Source organism: Erpetoichthys calabaricus, chromosome 18, assembly GCF_900747795.2.
Source record: "Erpetoichthys calabaricus chromosome 18, fErpCal1.3, whole genome shotgun sequence".
Taxonomy (NCBI): domain Eukaryota; kingdom Metazoa; phylum Chordata; class Cladistia; order Polypteriformes; family Polypteridae; genus Erpetoichthys; species Erpetoichthys calabaricus.
The window spans coordinates 40,241,774-40,260,414 of NC_041411.2; the positions used below are offsets into that span (position 1 = coordinate 40,241,774).

The window sequence follows — 18,641 nt, forward strand, 5'->3', positions numbered from 1 at the left end:
GAGCTCCTCATGTTTTCTAACGTTTATTCTCATAGCTCTTTTCAGCCCAAACAAACTGAATAAGCTTGTTTTGCCTGAGCATTTCCAAAATGTTGGTGTTCACAACTCACATTTTGCACTAACACATCACAAAAAAATATTTAGTTCACCTGCAAGTGCATTTTCTATGTCCGAATGCATTTTCTAGTGTATCTCAGACTATTGAGTTAAAACATGAATGCTGTCAAAACAAAGCAATGCAATTCCAAACACACAGATCTGGCTTATTCATTTGTCATTTTGTTCCATGTCACTGTGTCACTTTATTCACAGGTCCAGTTGGATGTGTGATGTGTTGTTTAGTTAGTCAGATGACTGGCATTGCATGGAGTCAACAAGAGAGGCAGGTGTATGGAGGAGTGGAGCCACTCAGGTTTGCTCTGATGGGGTCATTTAAATGTCCGTCTGTCAGTCTTGTTCTGAACTTTGATTTCATGACATTCACGTCAGACTCTCAGAGGTATGGAGACCTCAAACAAAGCAGACATTTTCAGAGCTGCTTGGTGAAGACTCTTATAGTTATCTGGCTCTACTAAGCTCTAGAAATGCTGAGAATGCTGTTGAGACTTTAACTGCACATTATTTTGAAGGTGTACTAATGTATAATATATAAAATCCAACGTCTGTCTGTATGTCCACTTTAAACGAGAGAACTACTTCACGGATTTAGATCGGGTTTTTTCTATAATTTGCTTGAACATTCTGGTTGATTTTGCGACTTCTCTCATTTCGCTATGTATCATAGTTCGCTTGCGGTACCGATTTATTTGTGTGAATCTGAGAAACACGCAGCAGCCCAAGGGGATGGACCTTCCTCACTCACTCACCAGCTTCGGGGCGTCTTCCTTACCTCCACTTAGCTAGCGAATGAGAGAACAACTGAATTCAACTTTGCTTGATATATTAAAATAAAGTGTTACTTAGGTCTTCATGAGTTTGAGTCCGGATATTCTCTTAAGTGTATGCCACATTGAAAAGATAGATTGCAGTTCAGATTGTGGATCGTGATTTTGTGTTAAAAGGATCGTGATATGATTTTTTGGAAAGATCGCCCACCCCTAATTTGACTAATCAAGTTTTCAAATTTATGTAGGATTCACTAACCCTTTGGCAGGCTACTTGGAAAGGGGGGTGGCGAGCTACCGGTAGCTCACGAGCGACGTGTTGGAGACCCCTGGTCTAAAGAAAGTGATTGTTTGGTTCTCAGTTTAATAGCAGACTTAATTAGAAAACCCAAATGGTATGAAGTATGAAACAGACTCAGACATTTAGTCAAAACCTTACTTTATGCGAGACGGTGGGAAGAATTAATGAAGATAACACATATGTGCAGGAGTCATCTGGCCATGTGAAAGTATGTTTCTGTGCAAAGGCCATGGCGATAAAACTAGAACATTACCTCCTCCTTGTTGTAAATTAGAGTGGCAGGGACAGTATGTGGATGTCTATCATGTCCAGCCAGTGATATTTCCTATTGCTACCTCATCCTGTGTACATGTTACCATGTTAGGGTTGCACCATGGTACAGAAGCGAGCTTTCTGCCATTCCCTACTTGAATAGAAAAAGTTGATGTGGCCAAGTTGATGGGTTTTTCCATATTTTGCATCACAGTGATAGCAGACTTTCACACCCATTACATCCGTGGCATATAAATGACATCTTCCATCCCAGAGCACTGATGTGCTGTGTTTAAGATGCAGACAAGCTGTTTGACAAATCTGTGAGAGGTTTTTCTGGAGTGTTAAACTGCAAAATAATAAGCAATGCTAAGCTTACAGCTACTAGGAGAATTCTGCTCCTCTTTAATTTTATTTATTAGTATGGCCCTGAGAAAACTTGACTGAACAGAAAAAATGCACTTCCAGATGTCCTGATTATCCCCATGGTTGCTGGGCCTGGGCTTTTACTTTCTTTTTTTCCCCTTTTTGTTCCTTTTATTATTTTTATAAGAATACATTGCAATAAGTATTGCATTAAAATAATGGAGCACATCAAATTTGATTTCAGCATTATCCTCAGCCCATCAAGTTGGACAATGCATTACGCCGTGATCACTCAGACATACTGAAGCATCTTGATGGTTAACACAGGTCCAGGCTGCTTACTTAAGGACAACTTTAATGAGTGCTTACCAAATAATTAAGAAGCTTCAGACAATTCCTCGAATATAAAATTTGATTTTTTTTACTAACTGTAAACAGAGTAGGACAACTTTTTTTTTCTACTGAGTTGTAATTGGTGGTATGGGGCTTTTCCAGTTTAATAAGTTGAGATGACAAGCAAGCATTGTGGTGTAAGAAATCACAACAGATTTCTCAATATTCAATATTATGCTGTTTGTTAATGCTCTACTTGCCACTGTAAGTAGATTAAAAGTGTTAGTGACCCCATTAATGTCTGTCATATAGTCAGAAATTACTTCTCAGTATGGTCCAAGTGTGGGACACTCCCAAAACATATGAATAAGTGAGCCAGATGCTCTTGGTCTTGTGTAAATACTGCAGTCATGCACCGACTTACAGCTCCATTTGGGACTGGCCATTTGGCCGTATGTCAGATTAAACCTTGGGATTAATAGTCTCTATGTCCGGTCACTATTCAAGGAGTGGATGTAGAGTTGGTCCACTCCTACAAGTATTGGGGGTCCACATTAATGACAGGTTGGACTTGTTTAGGAACACAAAGGGCAGAGGAGACTCTTTTTCCTTTGGAGACTGCGTTCCTTTAATGTGGGAAGCAACATCCTTCGCATCTTCTACAGCTCTGCGATGGCCAGTGAGATTTTCTATGCTGTGGTGTGCTGGGCTGGTAACTTCACTTCAAGGGAGGCCCACCGAATCAACAAACTTAATTTAAAGGGCAGGCTCAGTTATGGCATACACTCTGAACCCCTGGAGCTCGTAGCAAAGGAGAGAATTAAAACAAGACCAAAGTGTGCATGTGTATGCGTATGTGTATATTTATTTATTTACTTATTTATCTACCTGTTTTTGTATTTTTTTATTTAAAGCTCCTAAAAAAAGTTTTAAAGCCAAATTTCCCACTGAGGACAAGTAAAGTTTACTCTTTCATACATGTGGGAAATTATAAGCAGGCTAATTCAGTGTCCTGCAGCAGTTGTCTTAATGATGTTGTAGTCACACATACTACAGAATATAATATTAGAAATGAGCTCCAGATTATACATTGATAATGACTGGACAGGTAATTATACAACTCAGCCAGCCTCTTGTCTGCTCGTAAACACGATAAGAATAAGAGATATGTGGCCACACACAGGCACCCAATATTACACAATATCTCTGTATTCCATACACAATATACCATATTGTGTATCTATCTATCTATCTATCTATCTATCTATCTATCTATCTATCTATCTATCTATCTATCTATCTATCTATCTATCTATCTATCTATCTATCTATCTATCTATCTATCTATCTATATGTTGGCTACAAAGTGTGTAGGTCATTGCAACTGAGGCATTATGGGTCTGGTGTGGCTCACTGATATGTATAATTTAACCATCAGTACAGAGTAGCACAAGCTGAACTTCACATCTCGGTGGTGGGTCCATGTAAAGCAGTGTTTCACAACCATTGGATCACACAGTTGGCAGATCACGTGTTATCATTGTTGGTTCGCAAATGGGCCGTGGTGAATTTCCAAAGCCAGTGTTTCTCGAATACTGGGTCATGACCCAGGTTGGTGCGTCACAGGTTGCCATTGTCGGTTTGTGATTGAGTCGTGGTGTGTCGCCAAAGTGATCAGCTGAGCTGCACAATATGTTTCACTAAGGGGGAACCCCCCCCCCCCCATTATGCTATGTTTCACTAAGTGGGTGGATTGCAATTGCTACTAATGGGTCATCAAGGAATTTAAAAAAGCAAAATTATGTATGAATCACCTCAACTTGGGCGACCCTAAATCGGCACCTGACTATAGTTTACAGTGTATGACCTAAGTCAAAATAAGTGTGTGTGAAAACAATGAATTGTACCATTTTTAGTTGAATTACAGCATTATTTACACAAATTGAAGAGGCGTCCATCTTGTTAATGGCTGAATTCCATTTATCAAGCCATCTAAGGAGGAATATTTCGAAAGAGAATTGTATAGTGTAGAAATACTTCTCATATCTTCATCTATCGAGTTATTGCTGTATATTTCTACTTTACTTGAGTACAATATTTTCAGACTACTTTTACTTCATTTTCAAACGCAAATTGCTTCTCTTACTCCAATATAGTGTGCAAGACACCATTTATGCATTATCAAACCAGAAAACAAAAGGACTACACAAATACCCACAGCGTTTTTACGCAGTTGCCTAAAATACAGGCTTCATCCGCTTTAAGAAAAATCACATATACAAAGAATCTGGAACAATTTTTATACGTACGCTGTTGGCTCTAAAACCCGATAATCTACACAGTCATGCCAAGTACACATCGCCACAACTCACAGAGCGGGGTGGGGTTAGGTGTTGGAGATCCGTAATCCCGGCTGCAGGCCACAGTGAAGTATACTGTACGTGTGCATTCACAGGTTGCTGTTCACTCACCTTGTCATGTGTGTTGCTCACAAGTCTTACTACATTTTATTTATGTAGATAATGTTGTATTATTATCATCATTATCATCCTAAGCATGACAGCTCCATAACAGATTTCTGAAACAGTTAGAAAAACCGAAAGTCCATTGCTTTGAATGTGAAACTAGAAGTGATCAAGTAAGATCGAGCGCTTTATTAAACATTACTAGGGTTTATTTTAATGACTCCTGTTATTATTAAACTAATTCTGTCAGTTGTTGCAGTTCAGTGTTATTTAAAAATTGGGGGTCATTTTGGGGCCAATGAAATCCTTAAAAATATATATTCCATTTAAATCAGTTGTAATTTGGTCTTGGTGTTATGAAAATTCACTTTGATGAAGGGAATGGATTAGCACCTTAAAACAGTGTGGTGTGCCCTTCCTATTAGCAAATACCACGCTGAATTAAGATGTCCCGCAAAAGCGGATTGTCACTGCCTCAAGCTGCAGTTAGTTTAGGTTTAGGTTTAGGTTTCTTTATTTAGTCATGTTTACACAGGAAAACATCAGATTTCATTGGCTCGGAGTTTAGTCATTGTAATATGACTCTCACGGTTAAAGAAGGTCGTCTGAATTATTTTGGTTTTGTAAGAGACAAAAAAAAACAAAAAGACATCCTACATACTTGTCCTTTTTAATACTCAAGTGCAATTAATGTGCAGTCTTTAAAACTAATATTTGGTCATTTTCTCATTACTTTTACTTGCTACTCGTTCCAATAAGGTGTCCCTACATTTACTCAAGTATGGCTGTTAGGTACTTTATGCGGCACTGGTTGTACTTGAACTGCCTACTACACTGGTCACCACATGCTAAGTAAGTGTCGACCCACCAAATCCTGCTAAACTAGCGGTAGTTCCTAGTGGAAGGTGCACAGAGCAATGCATGTCAAGAGTCCAGCTCTGTATCTGGTTACTAATCTCATCAGGTTTTCGCCCCCCAGTTCATATGGGTGAATGTTTGATGTTATCTTTTTGCTGTTCCTCGTCTTTAGGAATGTGCTGGGGAGCCCCTCTTCATGCTGTATTGTGCTATCAAGCAACAAATGGAGAAAGGACCTATAGATGCCATTACAGGTGAAGCCCGGTACTCCTTGAGTGAAGACAAACTCATTCGACAGCAGATTGACTACAAGACGCTGGTTAGTATGAGGCTGTGGACCCCAGCATTATTGCGGATTAAACTCTACCTGCTTCAAGACGAATGTATTTGAAATGCACATTCAGATTCACTAAGCCCCAACATTGGCTGCTGTTATCTTAGTGGATTTTGCAGAACTAAATCAGTGCCGCGTATATCCACTCCAAAGCTGACTGTGAACTCCGTTCAGATAAAGAGTTTATTAAGTTTGAAGGAATTATGTTGCGATGAATTTAATTTTAAGAGACTTACATAACAATCAGCACCCACTTTTACTCCCCCGCCGCCCCACTGCCAAAGGGAGAAGGGGGTGCTAAGAGAAGAGAAGAGCCTGACACGTTTGCTAGAGTGCATTTGTTTGTCATGTACTTGTGTATTACATTAACTATTTACCTGAACACCTTCCTGAAACACTTCCAGCACAATGTAAGGCTTACATCTGAATTCAGCTTAGGGGCTTACTGTTTGTCGTGGGGTTAGGGTGGAGGGAGTTTTAGACTTTAGCCCCAGTGACAACAATGGCAGCCGGTTTATGTGCAAGCAAGCATCTTTTTTAGCTTCTTTGCCTAAGAAGCAGACTCGTTTTTTATTCCAAATGAAAATTGTAATTGGTGTTTAACTCGAGTGCCTGTCTTTCTCTCTCATCCAGACTCTCCACTGCGTAAATCCAGAAAATGAAAATGCCGCAGAGGTCACAGTGAAAGGGCTCAACTGTGATACCATTACTCAGGTGAAAGAGAAAATACTGGATGCTGTTTATAAAGGAATGCCATACTCCCAGAGGCCTAAAGCCGCGGACATGGATCTTGGTAAGACAGGGCAATTTATGTGCACTTGTATCTTTTTTTACTAATGACATGTCCACAAGTGGTGCTATGGCAGAGAAATACTGTAGGGCGATGTTCCCGAAATTCCTTACAAATCTTTAGAGTTGTAACGCCAAACCCCAGACATTATGGTTTTCAGATTCCACTTATGTGAATCTGAGTCTTCAGAAATGTCCACTTTTATTGTAAAATGAACGTTACACTGGTTTTGATTAGCCACAACACTTATCATTATTTTACTTGGTAAAGATTAAAGTTAGCTTTTGATGGCTGGTAAAAAATAAAATTACATTACATTTTATCTCTCTACACACTGTTTTAGGAGAAACAAATCACGTCATGTTCTTGGAGGAACGTTTTCTGTTTTAGAACAAGTTTGATTTCATTTCCATTTATTCTATTAAATGGACTTATATTCATGTTTACAGCTACAAATGTAATTCATGTATAATAAATGTACCCACACATACATGCACATTATGAACTGTATTTGATATTCTGTATTTATAACTTTCATTAGAGCAGCGGTTGGTTCTCAAACTCGGTCCTGGAGGGCCCACTGTGGCTGCAGGTTTTTGTTCCAACCAGATTCCTATTCAGTGACAACTGATAACACTGAGCTCAATTAATTAGCTGGTATTTGTTTTATTCTACATTCAGAAAAGCACAGAGGCATGGTTTTTACATTTATAAGACATTTAGAAATTTCTCTGCTTTTGCTATAGATTTACAGTGCATCCAGAAAGTATTCACAGCGCATCACTTTTTCCACATTTTGTTATGTTACAGCCTTATTCCAAAATGGATTCAATTCATTTTTTTCCTCAGAATTCTACACACAACACCCCATAATGACAACGTGAAAAAAGTTTATTTGAGGTTTTTGCAAATTTATTAAAAATAAAAAAACTGAGAAATCCCATGTCCATAAGTATTCACAGCCTTTGCTCAATACTTTGTCAATGCACCTTTGGCAGCAATTACAGCCTCAAGTCTTGTTGAATATGATGCCACAAGCTTGGCACACCTATCCTTGGCCAGTTTCACCCATTCCTCTTTGCAGCACCTCTCAAGCTCCATCAGGTTGGATGGGAAGCGTTGGTGCACAGCCATTTTAAGATCTCTGCAGAGATGTTCAATCGGATTCAAGTCTGGGCACTGGCTGGGCCACTCAAGGACATTCACAGAATTGTCCTGAAGCCACTCCTTTGATATCTTGGCTTTGTGCTTAGGGTTGTTGTCCTGCTGAAAGATGAACCGTCGCCCCAGTCTGAGGTCAAGAGCGCTCTGGAGTAGGTTTTCATCCAGGATGTCTCTGTACATTGCTGCAGTTATCTTTCCCTTTATCCTGACTAGTCTCCCAGTTCCTGCCGCTGAAAAACATCCCCACAGCATGATGCTGCCACCACCATGCTTCACTGTTGGGATGGTATTGGCCTGGTGATGAGCGGTGCCAGGTTTCCTTCAAACGTGACGCCTGGCATTCACACCAAAGAGTTCAATCTTTGTCTCATCAGACCAGAGAATTTTCTTTCTCATGGTCTGAGAGTCCTTCAGGTGCCTTTTTTCAAACTCCAGGCGGGCTGCCATGTGCCTTTTACTAAGGAGTGGCTTCTGTCTGGCCACTCTACCATACAGGCCTGATTGGTGGATTGCTGCAGAGATGGTTGTCCTTCTGGAAGGTTCTCCTCTCTCCACATTGGACCTCTGGAGCTCTGACAGAGTGCCCATCGGGTTCTTGGTCACCTCCCTGACTAAGGCCCTTCTCCCCTGATCACTCAGTTTAGATGGCCGGACATCTCTAGGAAGAGTCCTGGTGGTTTCGAAATTCTTCCACTTACGGATGATGGAGGCCACTGTGCTCATTGGGACCTTCAAAGCAGCAGAAATATTTCTGTAACCTTCCCCAGATATGTGCCTCGAGACAATCCTGTCTTGGAGGTCTACAGACAATTCCTTTGACTTCATGCTTGGTTTGTGCTCTGACATGAACTGTCAACTGTGGGACCTTATATAGACAGGTGTGTGCCTTTCCAAATCATGTCCAACCAACTGAATTTACCACAGGTGGACTCCAATTAAGCTGCAGAAACATCTCAAGGATGATCAAGGGAAACAGGATGCGCCTGCGCTCAATTTTGAGCTTCATGGCAAAGGCTGTGAATACTTATGTACATGTGCTTTCTCAATTTTTTTATTTTTAATAAATTTGCAAAAACCTCAAGTAAACGTTTTTCACGTTGTCATTAAGGGGTGTTGTGTGTAGAATTCTGAGGATAAAAATGAATTTAATCCATTTTGGAATAAGGCTGTAACTTTCCGGATGCACTGTAAATGCTTAACTCTCTTTTGTTGATTTCATTATACTTTGCCCTTTTTCTTTGCAGGTTTCCCCTTTCATTGTATCTTAATAATGACAATTAAAAACGAACAGAGCAGACACCCAGGCAAACAACACCTAACCATGAAAGGCTGCAACTACTTTAGAGTCAGACACACTTATTTGAAAATAATGCATTCATTAAACAATTAGAACACCTGGAAAATCAAGATGAAAATACTGTTTAAAAAAAATACCTTATTCAGACGCCACTTGAGACGGCTTTCCCCTCGCCCAAACACTAACTTTAAGGTCAATAAAATAGGTCCCTGATGTTAAGTCACTTTTTTAGGGCTAAAATGATAACAGAAATGTGAAGCCTACTTATATACCTAATCTTAATTATTGTTAAACGACCAAGTGGCGTCCGCTTTCTGAACAAGAGTCATTATTCCCACATAATTGCTTGGTACATTTAATATATAGAGATATTTTTTACCAAACTTAGTTTTCTAATTTCTATATTGTTCCCAAAACACAGAATCAGGGAAATAACAGTTCACTTAATTAACCCAGGAGTCCAATTAAAAACCGAAGCTGGTTGGAACAAAAACCCGCAGCCACAGGGGATCCTCAGGACCGAGTTTGGGAAGCACTGCCTTAGAGTTTAAGAAAACAAGTAGCAACAGACATGTTGGTCCCTTGCCCTGCTCTAATAAGTTACTGAATAATGAGGATCAGTTGTTTAAATATTTAGGTAAAGAAAATCAGACCTGATTTCAGCCCACCCTGCCACTAGGACTTGGACTTCACGTTTATAATGAAGATGCCTGCACATGAAGTTTAGAGCCACAGCGAAACAACAATCATATAGCAATTCCTGAAAACCTTAGGGTGGGTGGGTTTCACTGGCTGTTGCTGCTCATCTATCTGTTAAAAGTGAAAAGCCATTTCTAAGGCTCTGAGGTCTAAATAAGCCCCAGTGACAGCCATAATGAATAAATGTAGCAGATTCTGGACAGTTTTTGACTTTTCCAAAAGTGGGCATTCTGCCCAAATTTCAAATAATTAGGTGGAAATTGTTTCCAAGAAGTCATAAAGAAGGCCAGCATGACATCTATTGATGTATAGGGAAATGTGGAGATGATCTGTGAAAAAACAAGCAGTACAAGCAACTGTCTACTTCATTCTAGAGTGCCTGTAAAATGTATTCACCCGCTTGGAAGTTGTATTAACACTGTGACGCGTGAGTCGGTGTCTTGCACCCCAAAGATGAGGCTGAGTCTCAGTACTTTATCACAACCAGCTTTATTCAATTCGGAACAGGAACAGCTAAGTTATTTATTGTAGCGGGAGCCACCATTCTACTATACACAGACACGGCAAGCAGGTAGGGCCAGGGTCAGGTCAGTGGCCAAGTTATAATGTTCCCTGCATCGCCCATCGGGTGACTGGCGCTTTTTTGAGTGTGGCAGCGGTCATCATGTAGTTGTTTCTGTGGCGCTGGGAATCTGCAGTTGCCTCAGCACCGGATGTGCAACCGTCAACAGACTCGGCAGTCGCGTTTCTGAGTGTCGTCCCATTGGAGAGGATCTCAAAGAGTTTACAAGTCTCACACCACACTTTGGATTTAGCTTGACTTTTTTGACTCTGATCAACAGAAGAAGACTCATCAATGTTAAAGTAAAAACAAATCTCTGCAAGGTGGTCTAAATCATTTTCAAATATAAAACACAAAACTACTGATTGTGTCAGTATTAAAGCGGCACCCCTAAATCATCACAGTTACAGCAAATTGGTTTTAGATGTCACAGAATTAGCTGAATGGAGATCACTGGTCTGGGGTTTCAGTTTGATTGTCATAGAAATGCACCTGAATGTGGATGGTCCAACTTGTGGTGAGTCTGTATGGTGGTCCAACCTACACAAATACAATGAAGACAAAAGAACACTCCAGACAACTCTGTGAAAAGGTGATTGAAAAGTACAAGTCAAGGGATGGAGAGATGAAAATGGAGTCCAGTGGAATCAATCATTAAGAAATGGAAGGAGAATGTCACAGCTGTAAATTTGCATAAAACACACGAGTAATCATTTAAGAAGATAACTAGTGAGGGAGGCCCCCAACGGTCCTATGAGAATGTGGAACATTCTCCACCAACAGCCCTATGAGAACTCAGACATAGTCCTAAGCCATGGTGGCTGAGATTAGATGACATCTGTTGGCCAGGTGCTAAACCAGTCTAAGTTTTACTGGAGATTGGCAAAGAGAAAGCTGCTGTTAAAAAGCACACGTTACACGTTACTTAGAGTTTGCCAAAAAGTACATAGGAGACTCTGAAGTCAGCTGGAAGGGTCTCTTGAGACCGCAGTTGAGCTTTTTGGTCATGTTGGAACACTGCACATTATCAAAAACACACCATCACCTTCATAAAGCATGGTGGTGGCAGCATCATCGGGTTATGGGTTGCTTCCCAGCAGCAGGTCCTGGAAGGCTTGTAAGTGCGAATGGTAAGATGAATGGAACACAATACAGGGAACACCTGATGCAGGTCTACAAGAAACCTGTGCCTGGAAAGAAGATTTGTTTTTTAGCAAGAGAACGACCCTAAGCATAAAGCTAAACTTAAAATTAATAATGTGCATGTCTGCTGTGGCCAGAGTGGTGGCTCTGAGGCTAAGGATCTGCACTGGCAATCGGAAGATAAATGCCAAAAGTGACTCTACTTCATTGGGCCCTTGAGCAAGGCCCTTAACCTGCAATTGCTCTGTCCTGGGTATGACGTTAATCTGCTTCCAGCCCTGCATGTATGGCAAACAAACCTGCAGGGAAAAAACTGGTGGGATGGTGGCAGAATTGGCACTCCAGCCACCGTAAAAAAAACTCACACCGTTCCATTCCATCTGAACGAGTGTAGTGCTGAGGTGTGTCACCCATTGCATGTCCTAATCTGGGATCCTGAGTTGGTTTGTCATGTGGTGGGTGCAGCAATGCGCTGTATCAGCACCTGCTCCAAACCCCCCCCTCTGACTTGGCCATGGGAGAGACAGAGAGAGAGTCCAGATCTCAATCCAACTCTGAATTTGTTGAGTGGACTTGAAAAAGGCTGTTCACTCGCAATCCCCATTCAACCCGACTGAGCTTTAGCAGTTAACACACGAGAATGGAGAAAAACGGCAGATGCGCAAAGCTGATAGAGAGAGAGAGGCCTGTGCACACCGACTTGAGGCTATCATGGTTGCCAAAGGAGCTTTTGCTAAATACTGACTTGAAGAGGGTGAATACTTGTGCGATCAATTATTTTGTCCTTTACATTTGTAATTAATTTAGTTCACTTTACAGAGGATATTTTCACTTTGGCATTCAAGAGTAATTTTCAGTTGATTTAGACTTTGGAATTAAAGAGTCATTTTCTGTTGATTAGATTATTAGATTAGACTAGATCAACTTTATTAATCCTATGGGGATATTCAAAGATATACAACAGCAGAAACATAATAAAAAATAAAAAGTTGTCAAAGAGCCCAAATTAAATCCACTGATGTAATGTTGTATATCGATAAACTGTGAGAACGTCAAATGGAGGGAATACTTTTTTAGCCACTGTATGTTTCTTAAATTTATAAAGTATCTATCTATCTATCTATCTATCTATCTATCTATCTATCTATCTATCTATCTATCTATCTATCTATCTATCTATCTATCTATCTATCTATCTATCTATCTATCTATCTATCTATCTATCTATCTATCTATCTATCTATCTATCTATCTATCTATCTATCTATATAACAGAAATGTAATCACCAAAAATGTAGCACATCTTTTCTTAAAGAAGCCCATCTTGCCTAATGTCTACAAAGAAATAGTCTACAGCACATTTCAAATCTACTTTAATCTATACTGTATCTTTGAAGAAGGGGCCTCCTTCTTGTCTTCTTTGTACACAAGACATACAGGACCCGAGCGTTTTTCTTTCTGGTAAGAGGACCTTTGGTTAGATTAATTTTTTTGTTCTTTTCTAACTCGAGCAGAGTGGAGGCAGGGGAGAATGGCGCGCATCATTTTACAGGATGAAGATGTGACAACCAAGATTGACAATGACTGGAAAAGATTAAACACGCTGGCTCACTACCAGGTATGATATGGAAGGTGGCGTCGGCTATCTGTATACAATGTAAAAGCAGGGCAAATATACATTAGGTAACAATAAAAGTTACATTTATCATATGTTGTTATTTTACCTGCTGTTTTTGTTTATTTCATGTAACTTTTCTTTCCCAGATTCTCCCTCTGATTTTTAACAAAGTCTTTAGGATTGCTGTGCTTCAGTGTTTCCATACACATCTATTATGTGTGTGAGTGTACAGTATATGAACATATCGTGAATACGTAAGACACAATGGTGACCTTCTGTGTCGACAGTAATATTCACTGTAAGAATCAAAAACTCAGGATTAGCACCACATGCAGTGTGACGAAACCCCTGACCAGCCAGTTCACAGGCCACCCTGGAAAGCAATGCAGATTATTACAGCTTATTGCCTGCCTGTATGAGGAAACGCTGTTTTAATTGTTCACAATATGGGATGAACAAAAATACCTAAACAAATAAAAGTCTTCATAAGACTGTAAGAGCAATTCAAAATTTTAGCCATAACCCTGAGATGGCCATATTTTCTTCTATAATACGCTACCGTGGCTGTCCGTTTGTCTGTCCAGGATTTTAAATCACCTGTAGCTCGCAAACCGTTTGATCTATTGACCTGAAATGTGGTACACATATACTATGTGACCTCTACTGTCTACTTTCGGGGTGATGATTTTTATTCCTCTTTTTATTTTTATTTTATTTTATTGTAGAATCAACTCTCGGCAGTAGGGCGGCCCTGCGGTGCATGCGTATGGGCGCCGTTCTCATCCCTACCACCTTCGCTGTCACTTCCTCTACCTCTTCATATCTTAAATCATGCTTGAGGCTGATTGAACACTTAAGTGCCAGCTTAAGTGAAAAATAAGAAAAACATATAAGTAATTGCAACACAAAAACTGACTTAATCAGTTTTAACACAAAAAAGACGCCGACGAAAGAAGAGAAGAAGTGGGCCGCTAGTGTGGAGAAAAGAAGAGCTGCTAGGAACCAGCAAGCGCATCAACCTCTGAGCAAACGAATGCTAAACGTACAGAGAAAGAGGATGAAAACTATAAGTCAAGTGTATTCACTGCATGTTATCGTGTATTTCGCCGGTACTGGTTATAAATATTTCAATACCATAAATGACTGCGCTCTTTAAAATAACCGATCCCTCTGTGTGAATCTTTTGATTGATATACTTTGTTAATCCCTGAGGAGAGATTGTCTTTTCGCATAACCTTTTTCGGGGGTTAGCCATTGTATGTCGCCCATGGAGCAATTTTTCAGGTTAAGGGCTTGGCGAGGTAGTAACTGGATTTAAACCGGCAACCTTCCAGATAGCAGCATAGATCCTTAGCCACTGAGCCAGCACCGAGTTACGACATAATTCTGCGCACTTCCATGCCTGCAAAGAAAAAGAGAAAGGAAATACTGTTTCTTGCCTTCCTCTAAGCGAACCTTTCCACAGGGTTTTGTGTTTTAATAGTAATGAAGCCAATTGCTCTCAATCGTCCTTCACCCGCCATTTCCCATTAAGTAGATCCCAGGCGCCAGGACCCATTATAACTCTGAAAATTTCTCGCAACAATGAATAAATTAGTAATCGACAGTAGCCGTTGACCAGTTGATAGAATAAAATGGATGTCATTTCTGTCCCTATATATCTACATAGTGTGTGTGCTGATACATTATAAGTATTTAAATGTACCGCTGCCCACTTTTCACAAATATCTAGATGTATTCATTTGCCAGTCTGCTAGTTACTGCTGACCTTTACAGCCACAAGTAATTTTTCACAGGCCACCTTTACCCTTTAAATCCCACGACTGGTTTCAGTTACTGTATATAATATATTTCTTTTTCCCCCCACCCCGTCTTTCAAACCACTTGGTAAAATTCAGCGCTAGCCAACTGAGCCAATGCCCTGGGGCACTCCGTCTTTCAGATGCTGACAGAGGACTGCAGGGATTTGCGGAGCAGTGGTCTGCATTGCTGTCTCCCTGCATGCAAAGTGTGATAGCAGCTGGGAAGACAGTCGACACTTTTAAGATGTCAACATTTACATCATACAGTACACGTATACCCACATCCGCACACAAACACACACACACACACACACAGTCCTCGATCTGCAATGCAAGTGAAAAACAGTTTCGGAAAAAAAAAAACCAGGATAAACAAGGTCAGGAATCACAGATATGTTGATTTGCCATGCTGTAAAGAAGCATTTGCACCAGGCAGTGAATGGAAAGAAATTGAATTACTTTTGTGCTCAGCAAACAGAGATTCTTTCATTTGAAGGTAAATTGGAAAAAAAATTGCAGGAAAGAAGCTTTACTTTGTTTTCTTTGACAACATATGATCAAAAATCACATGCACAAAGGCCTTCAGTCTCCAGGACTGATTATTTATATTCTTTCAGACAAATTCATTCCGTGTGCACATTAAAAGTATTACACACACGTAGATGCAGGAGGAGGCAGAACCTTTTAAAAAGTGCAATCTGGCTAAGTGTCCAAAGAGACGGACAAAGAAATGCCAATGTATATTTCACGCATGCATTAGCATTTCTAAAATGCAGGTAACTGCTGCTCAGAGATACAATTCATTTGGCTTGAGAATTAAATGAACACATAAGGCCACCCAGAAAACCATCTCATTTAATCCCTGGGTCTAGACTGATTGGATGTGCGTGAACGTTTTTCTTTAACCAGACATCCTATGTTAATCTGCATCATCCTCCTTCCACATGTTCTTAAAGGCTTTGAATAAGATGAATCCGGCCAGTTAGTAAGATAGTAACAGATGCTAGGATCTCCTTTATGACTCTGAGTCCTTAACTTAACTGAATTAAAAACGATGGAAAAATAAGCACTGCAACGTTCATCAAATTTTCTGTTCAAGCTTGGCTACTGATGGGAAGGAAAGTGTATACTGCATGTCTGTTTAAAATGTATTTTAAAATAAGCATTAAAATAAGCACCTTATGTGAGCAGCTGCACTTTGCAGAAAACGAAACCATCAATTCTGAATTTTACAAGGGTTTGCTTTTTTAAATCACCCAAGTAGACTTCACAGAGTCGAAATCTTCATATCATAGTCGTGTTCTCAGGTTAGAAGGAGAAGTAGTTCCCAGAGATGCCCACCAACAAACCCTCAGAATGCTTTGATCCCAGCATGAGCAGGGGGGATCAAACCAGGCCACTGAGTTCCTTTCAATAAGCCGTTAAATCCTAGACTGCCCGTTTCTTTGCAGATTGTTGCCACACCTAAGCCTCTAGCACAGCAGCATCAATGACAGCAAGATAATGCTACAGCTTTAATTACTCATTTTCAAAAACATTTTTCCCTCAACTTGAAAGTGATCACACCAGGTTTAAAATAAATAAATAAATAAATCTTGTATAAAAAATGTGTCAGAACAAAAGCAATCAAAATGTAAGTTAGGCTCTTTATTTTCAAAATGAACTGTTAGATCTCTGTGCTAACTGATGGAAATGGTGCCTAAAGCGTCCTGGGTTTTCAGTTCTAATCAAATTATTTGTAATTAAACTTTTACTCTTTGATACACCTGGGTAATTATAAGAAGGCTAATTCAGTGTCCTGCAGCAGTTGCCTTAATGATGTTGTAGTCACACATACTACAGAATATAATATTAGAAATGAGCTCCAGATTATACATTGATAATGACTGGACAGGTAATTATACAACTCAGCCGGCCTGTTGTCTGCTCGTAAACACGATAAGAATAAGAGATATGTGGCCACACACAGGCACCCAATATTACACAATATCTCTGTCTTCCATACAAAATATACAGTTTATCAATTTCTAGCCCCTGTGTGTGTTTGTCTATCTATTTATACTCCTCTATCTGATACTGCCCTTCACATCTATCATATAGTGCCCTTCACATCTATCTATCCTGCCAACTATACTAAAATTACTCTATCTATCTATCTATCTATCTATCTATCTATCTATCTATCTATCTATCTATCTATCTATCTATCTATCTATCTATCTATCTATCTATCTATCTATCTATCTATCTATCTATCTATCTATCTATCTATCTATCTATCTATCTATCTATCTATCCATTCACCCTGTACACTTTGAAAATTAAGGATCAAGTTGCAAACAAACTTTATACAAAACTGAGTAATCTGTCAAGACTGAGTCCAATATGAGACTAAATGGGATACAGATGATATGCGGTTTTATAGAGGACAGGCAGGAAGAGGCGTGTTGTTTGGGCTCTACCTGGAAGTGGCCAGGCGTGGAATTTGCTGGAAAGACTGTGCAGGAATCAAAAGTGAGGTTAGGTAGTCTTTCTTTCTGTGGATCTGTTGAGGAAGGAGAAAAGGCATTAGATTGCATTGTCAACCCTTGGTCTGGTGTAACCACATGTTTAGTCAAGCCCATTGACTGCCTTCTATGTGTGACACTGTCTATCAATTTACTGTGAATTGGTCATCCCATATTAACATGGACAGTGAAACTAATGCATATGGCAATCCTTAATAGATAAGTAGTCAATATTTCAAGCAGTTCTTTCTTACTGGCAGGTGGCAGGCAAGGACTGACTCATGCAATACGTGCAGTAGGTATGGTTTACAGTACCCTCACTCCAAAGCAGACCAGAGATTCCATCAAGGGGTTAAATGAATGACTTGTATCTTAGCTATCCATTTAATCTGCTATAATTTGTCTGTCTATCTATCTATCTATCTATCTATCTATCTATCTATCTATCTGTCTGTCTGTCTGTCTGTCTGTCTGTCTGTCTGTCTGTCTGTCTGTCTGTCTATGTATCTGTCATATAGTGCTCTATCTACTGTATCTATCTCAGAATGGGATGGAGAAAAAATACCTACTATATAAACAAATTGCATCTATATGTCTATATCTAGAACTATTATGCCAATAGCTGATAACTGGCAAGATTGATGATGGGCATGATTGGGAGGAGAAATTATACAGTCTGACAGCTATGGGCAACAAAGAGCAACAATACCACCTCTGGGTTCATCTTGCTAGATGGAGCTGTTGGCTAAAGCTGCTTTAGGACAGCATGTGGTGGGGAATATTAGAAACATTTATTATGGTGGTCTATGATTCTGCCTTAATCCTGTTTTCTGGTACTGTGTCTAGCGAGTCCAGAGTCAGTTCTGTAATGCAGCTGATTCTCCCAATCAGTTCATTTGAGCTTCTGGTATTCCCTGAGACATTGTTGCTTACCCAGTAAACCACAGCATAGAAGAGTACACCTGACAGTATCGAATGAATGCCACACGTTCCTGCTGAGGCCACAGGCAGGTCCAGAGTGCCTCCCTTTGTTAGCACAGTGGCTTGCTGAAACTGTCTGTCCCGACAAGATAAAAAAAATAAGATGCATGCATGAATAACCAGTACTCATTCTTGAACACTGAAATAATTTTAGTGCTATATATGTTTTATTTTTTTTTAAATAAAATCGTGTACCCACTGCTTTACTTAAGCTAATTCATATAGGAAAGCAAGTTGTTTCAATGAAGAGTTAACTCTGTTTTATTCATGATGAAGTGTTCACAC

The 18,641-nt window shown here is 39.8% G+C and overlaps 1 protein-coding gene across 2 annotated transcripts in view; it reads left to right on the top strand.

Moving 5' to 3' along the window:
* Positions 1-18,641, top strand: part of LOC114668853 (plexin-A1-like) — a 727,343-nt gene that overhangs the window by 674,417 nt on the left and 34,285 nt on the right. The window contains exons 24-26 of one of the 2 annotated variants that reach the window (XM_051921286.1): positions 5,632-5,778; positions 6,427-6,586; positions 12,960-13,066. In XM_051921286.1, the coding sequence (XP_051777246.1) occupies positions 5,632-5,778; positions 6,427-6,586; positions 12,960-13,066 (414 nt within the window). The remainder of the gene's footprint in view (positions 1-5,631; positions 5,779-6,426; positions 6,587-12,959; positions 13,067-18,641) is intronic. The other variant, XM_051921287.1, reaches the window with a different exon arrangement.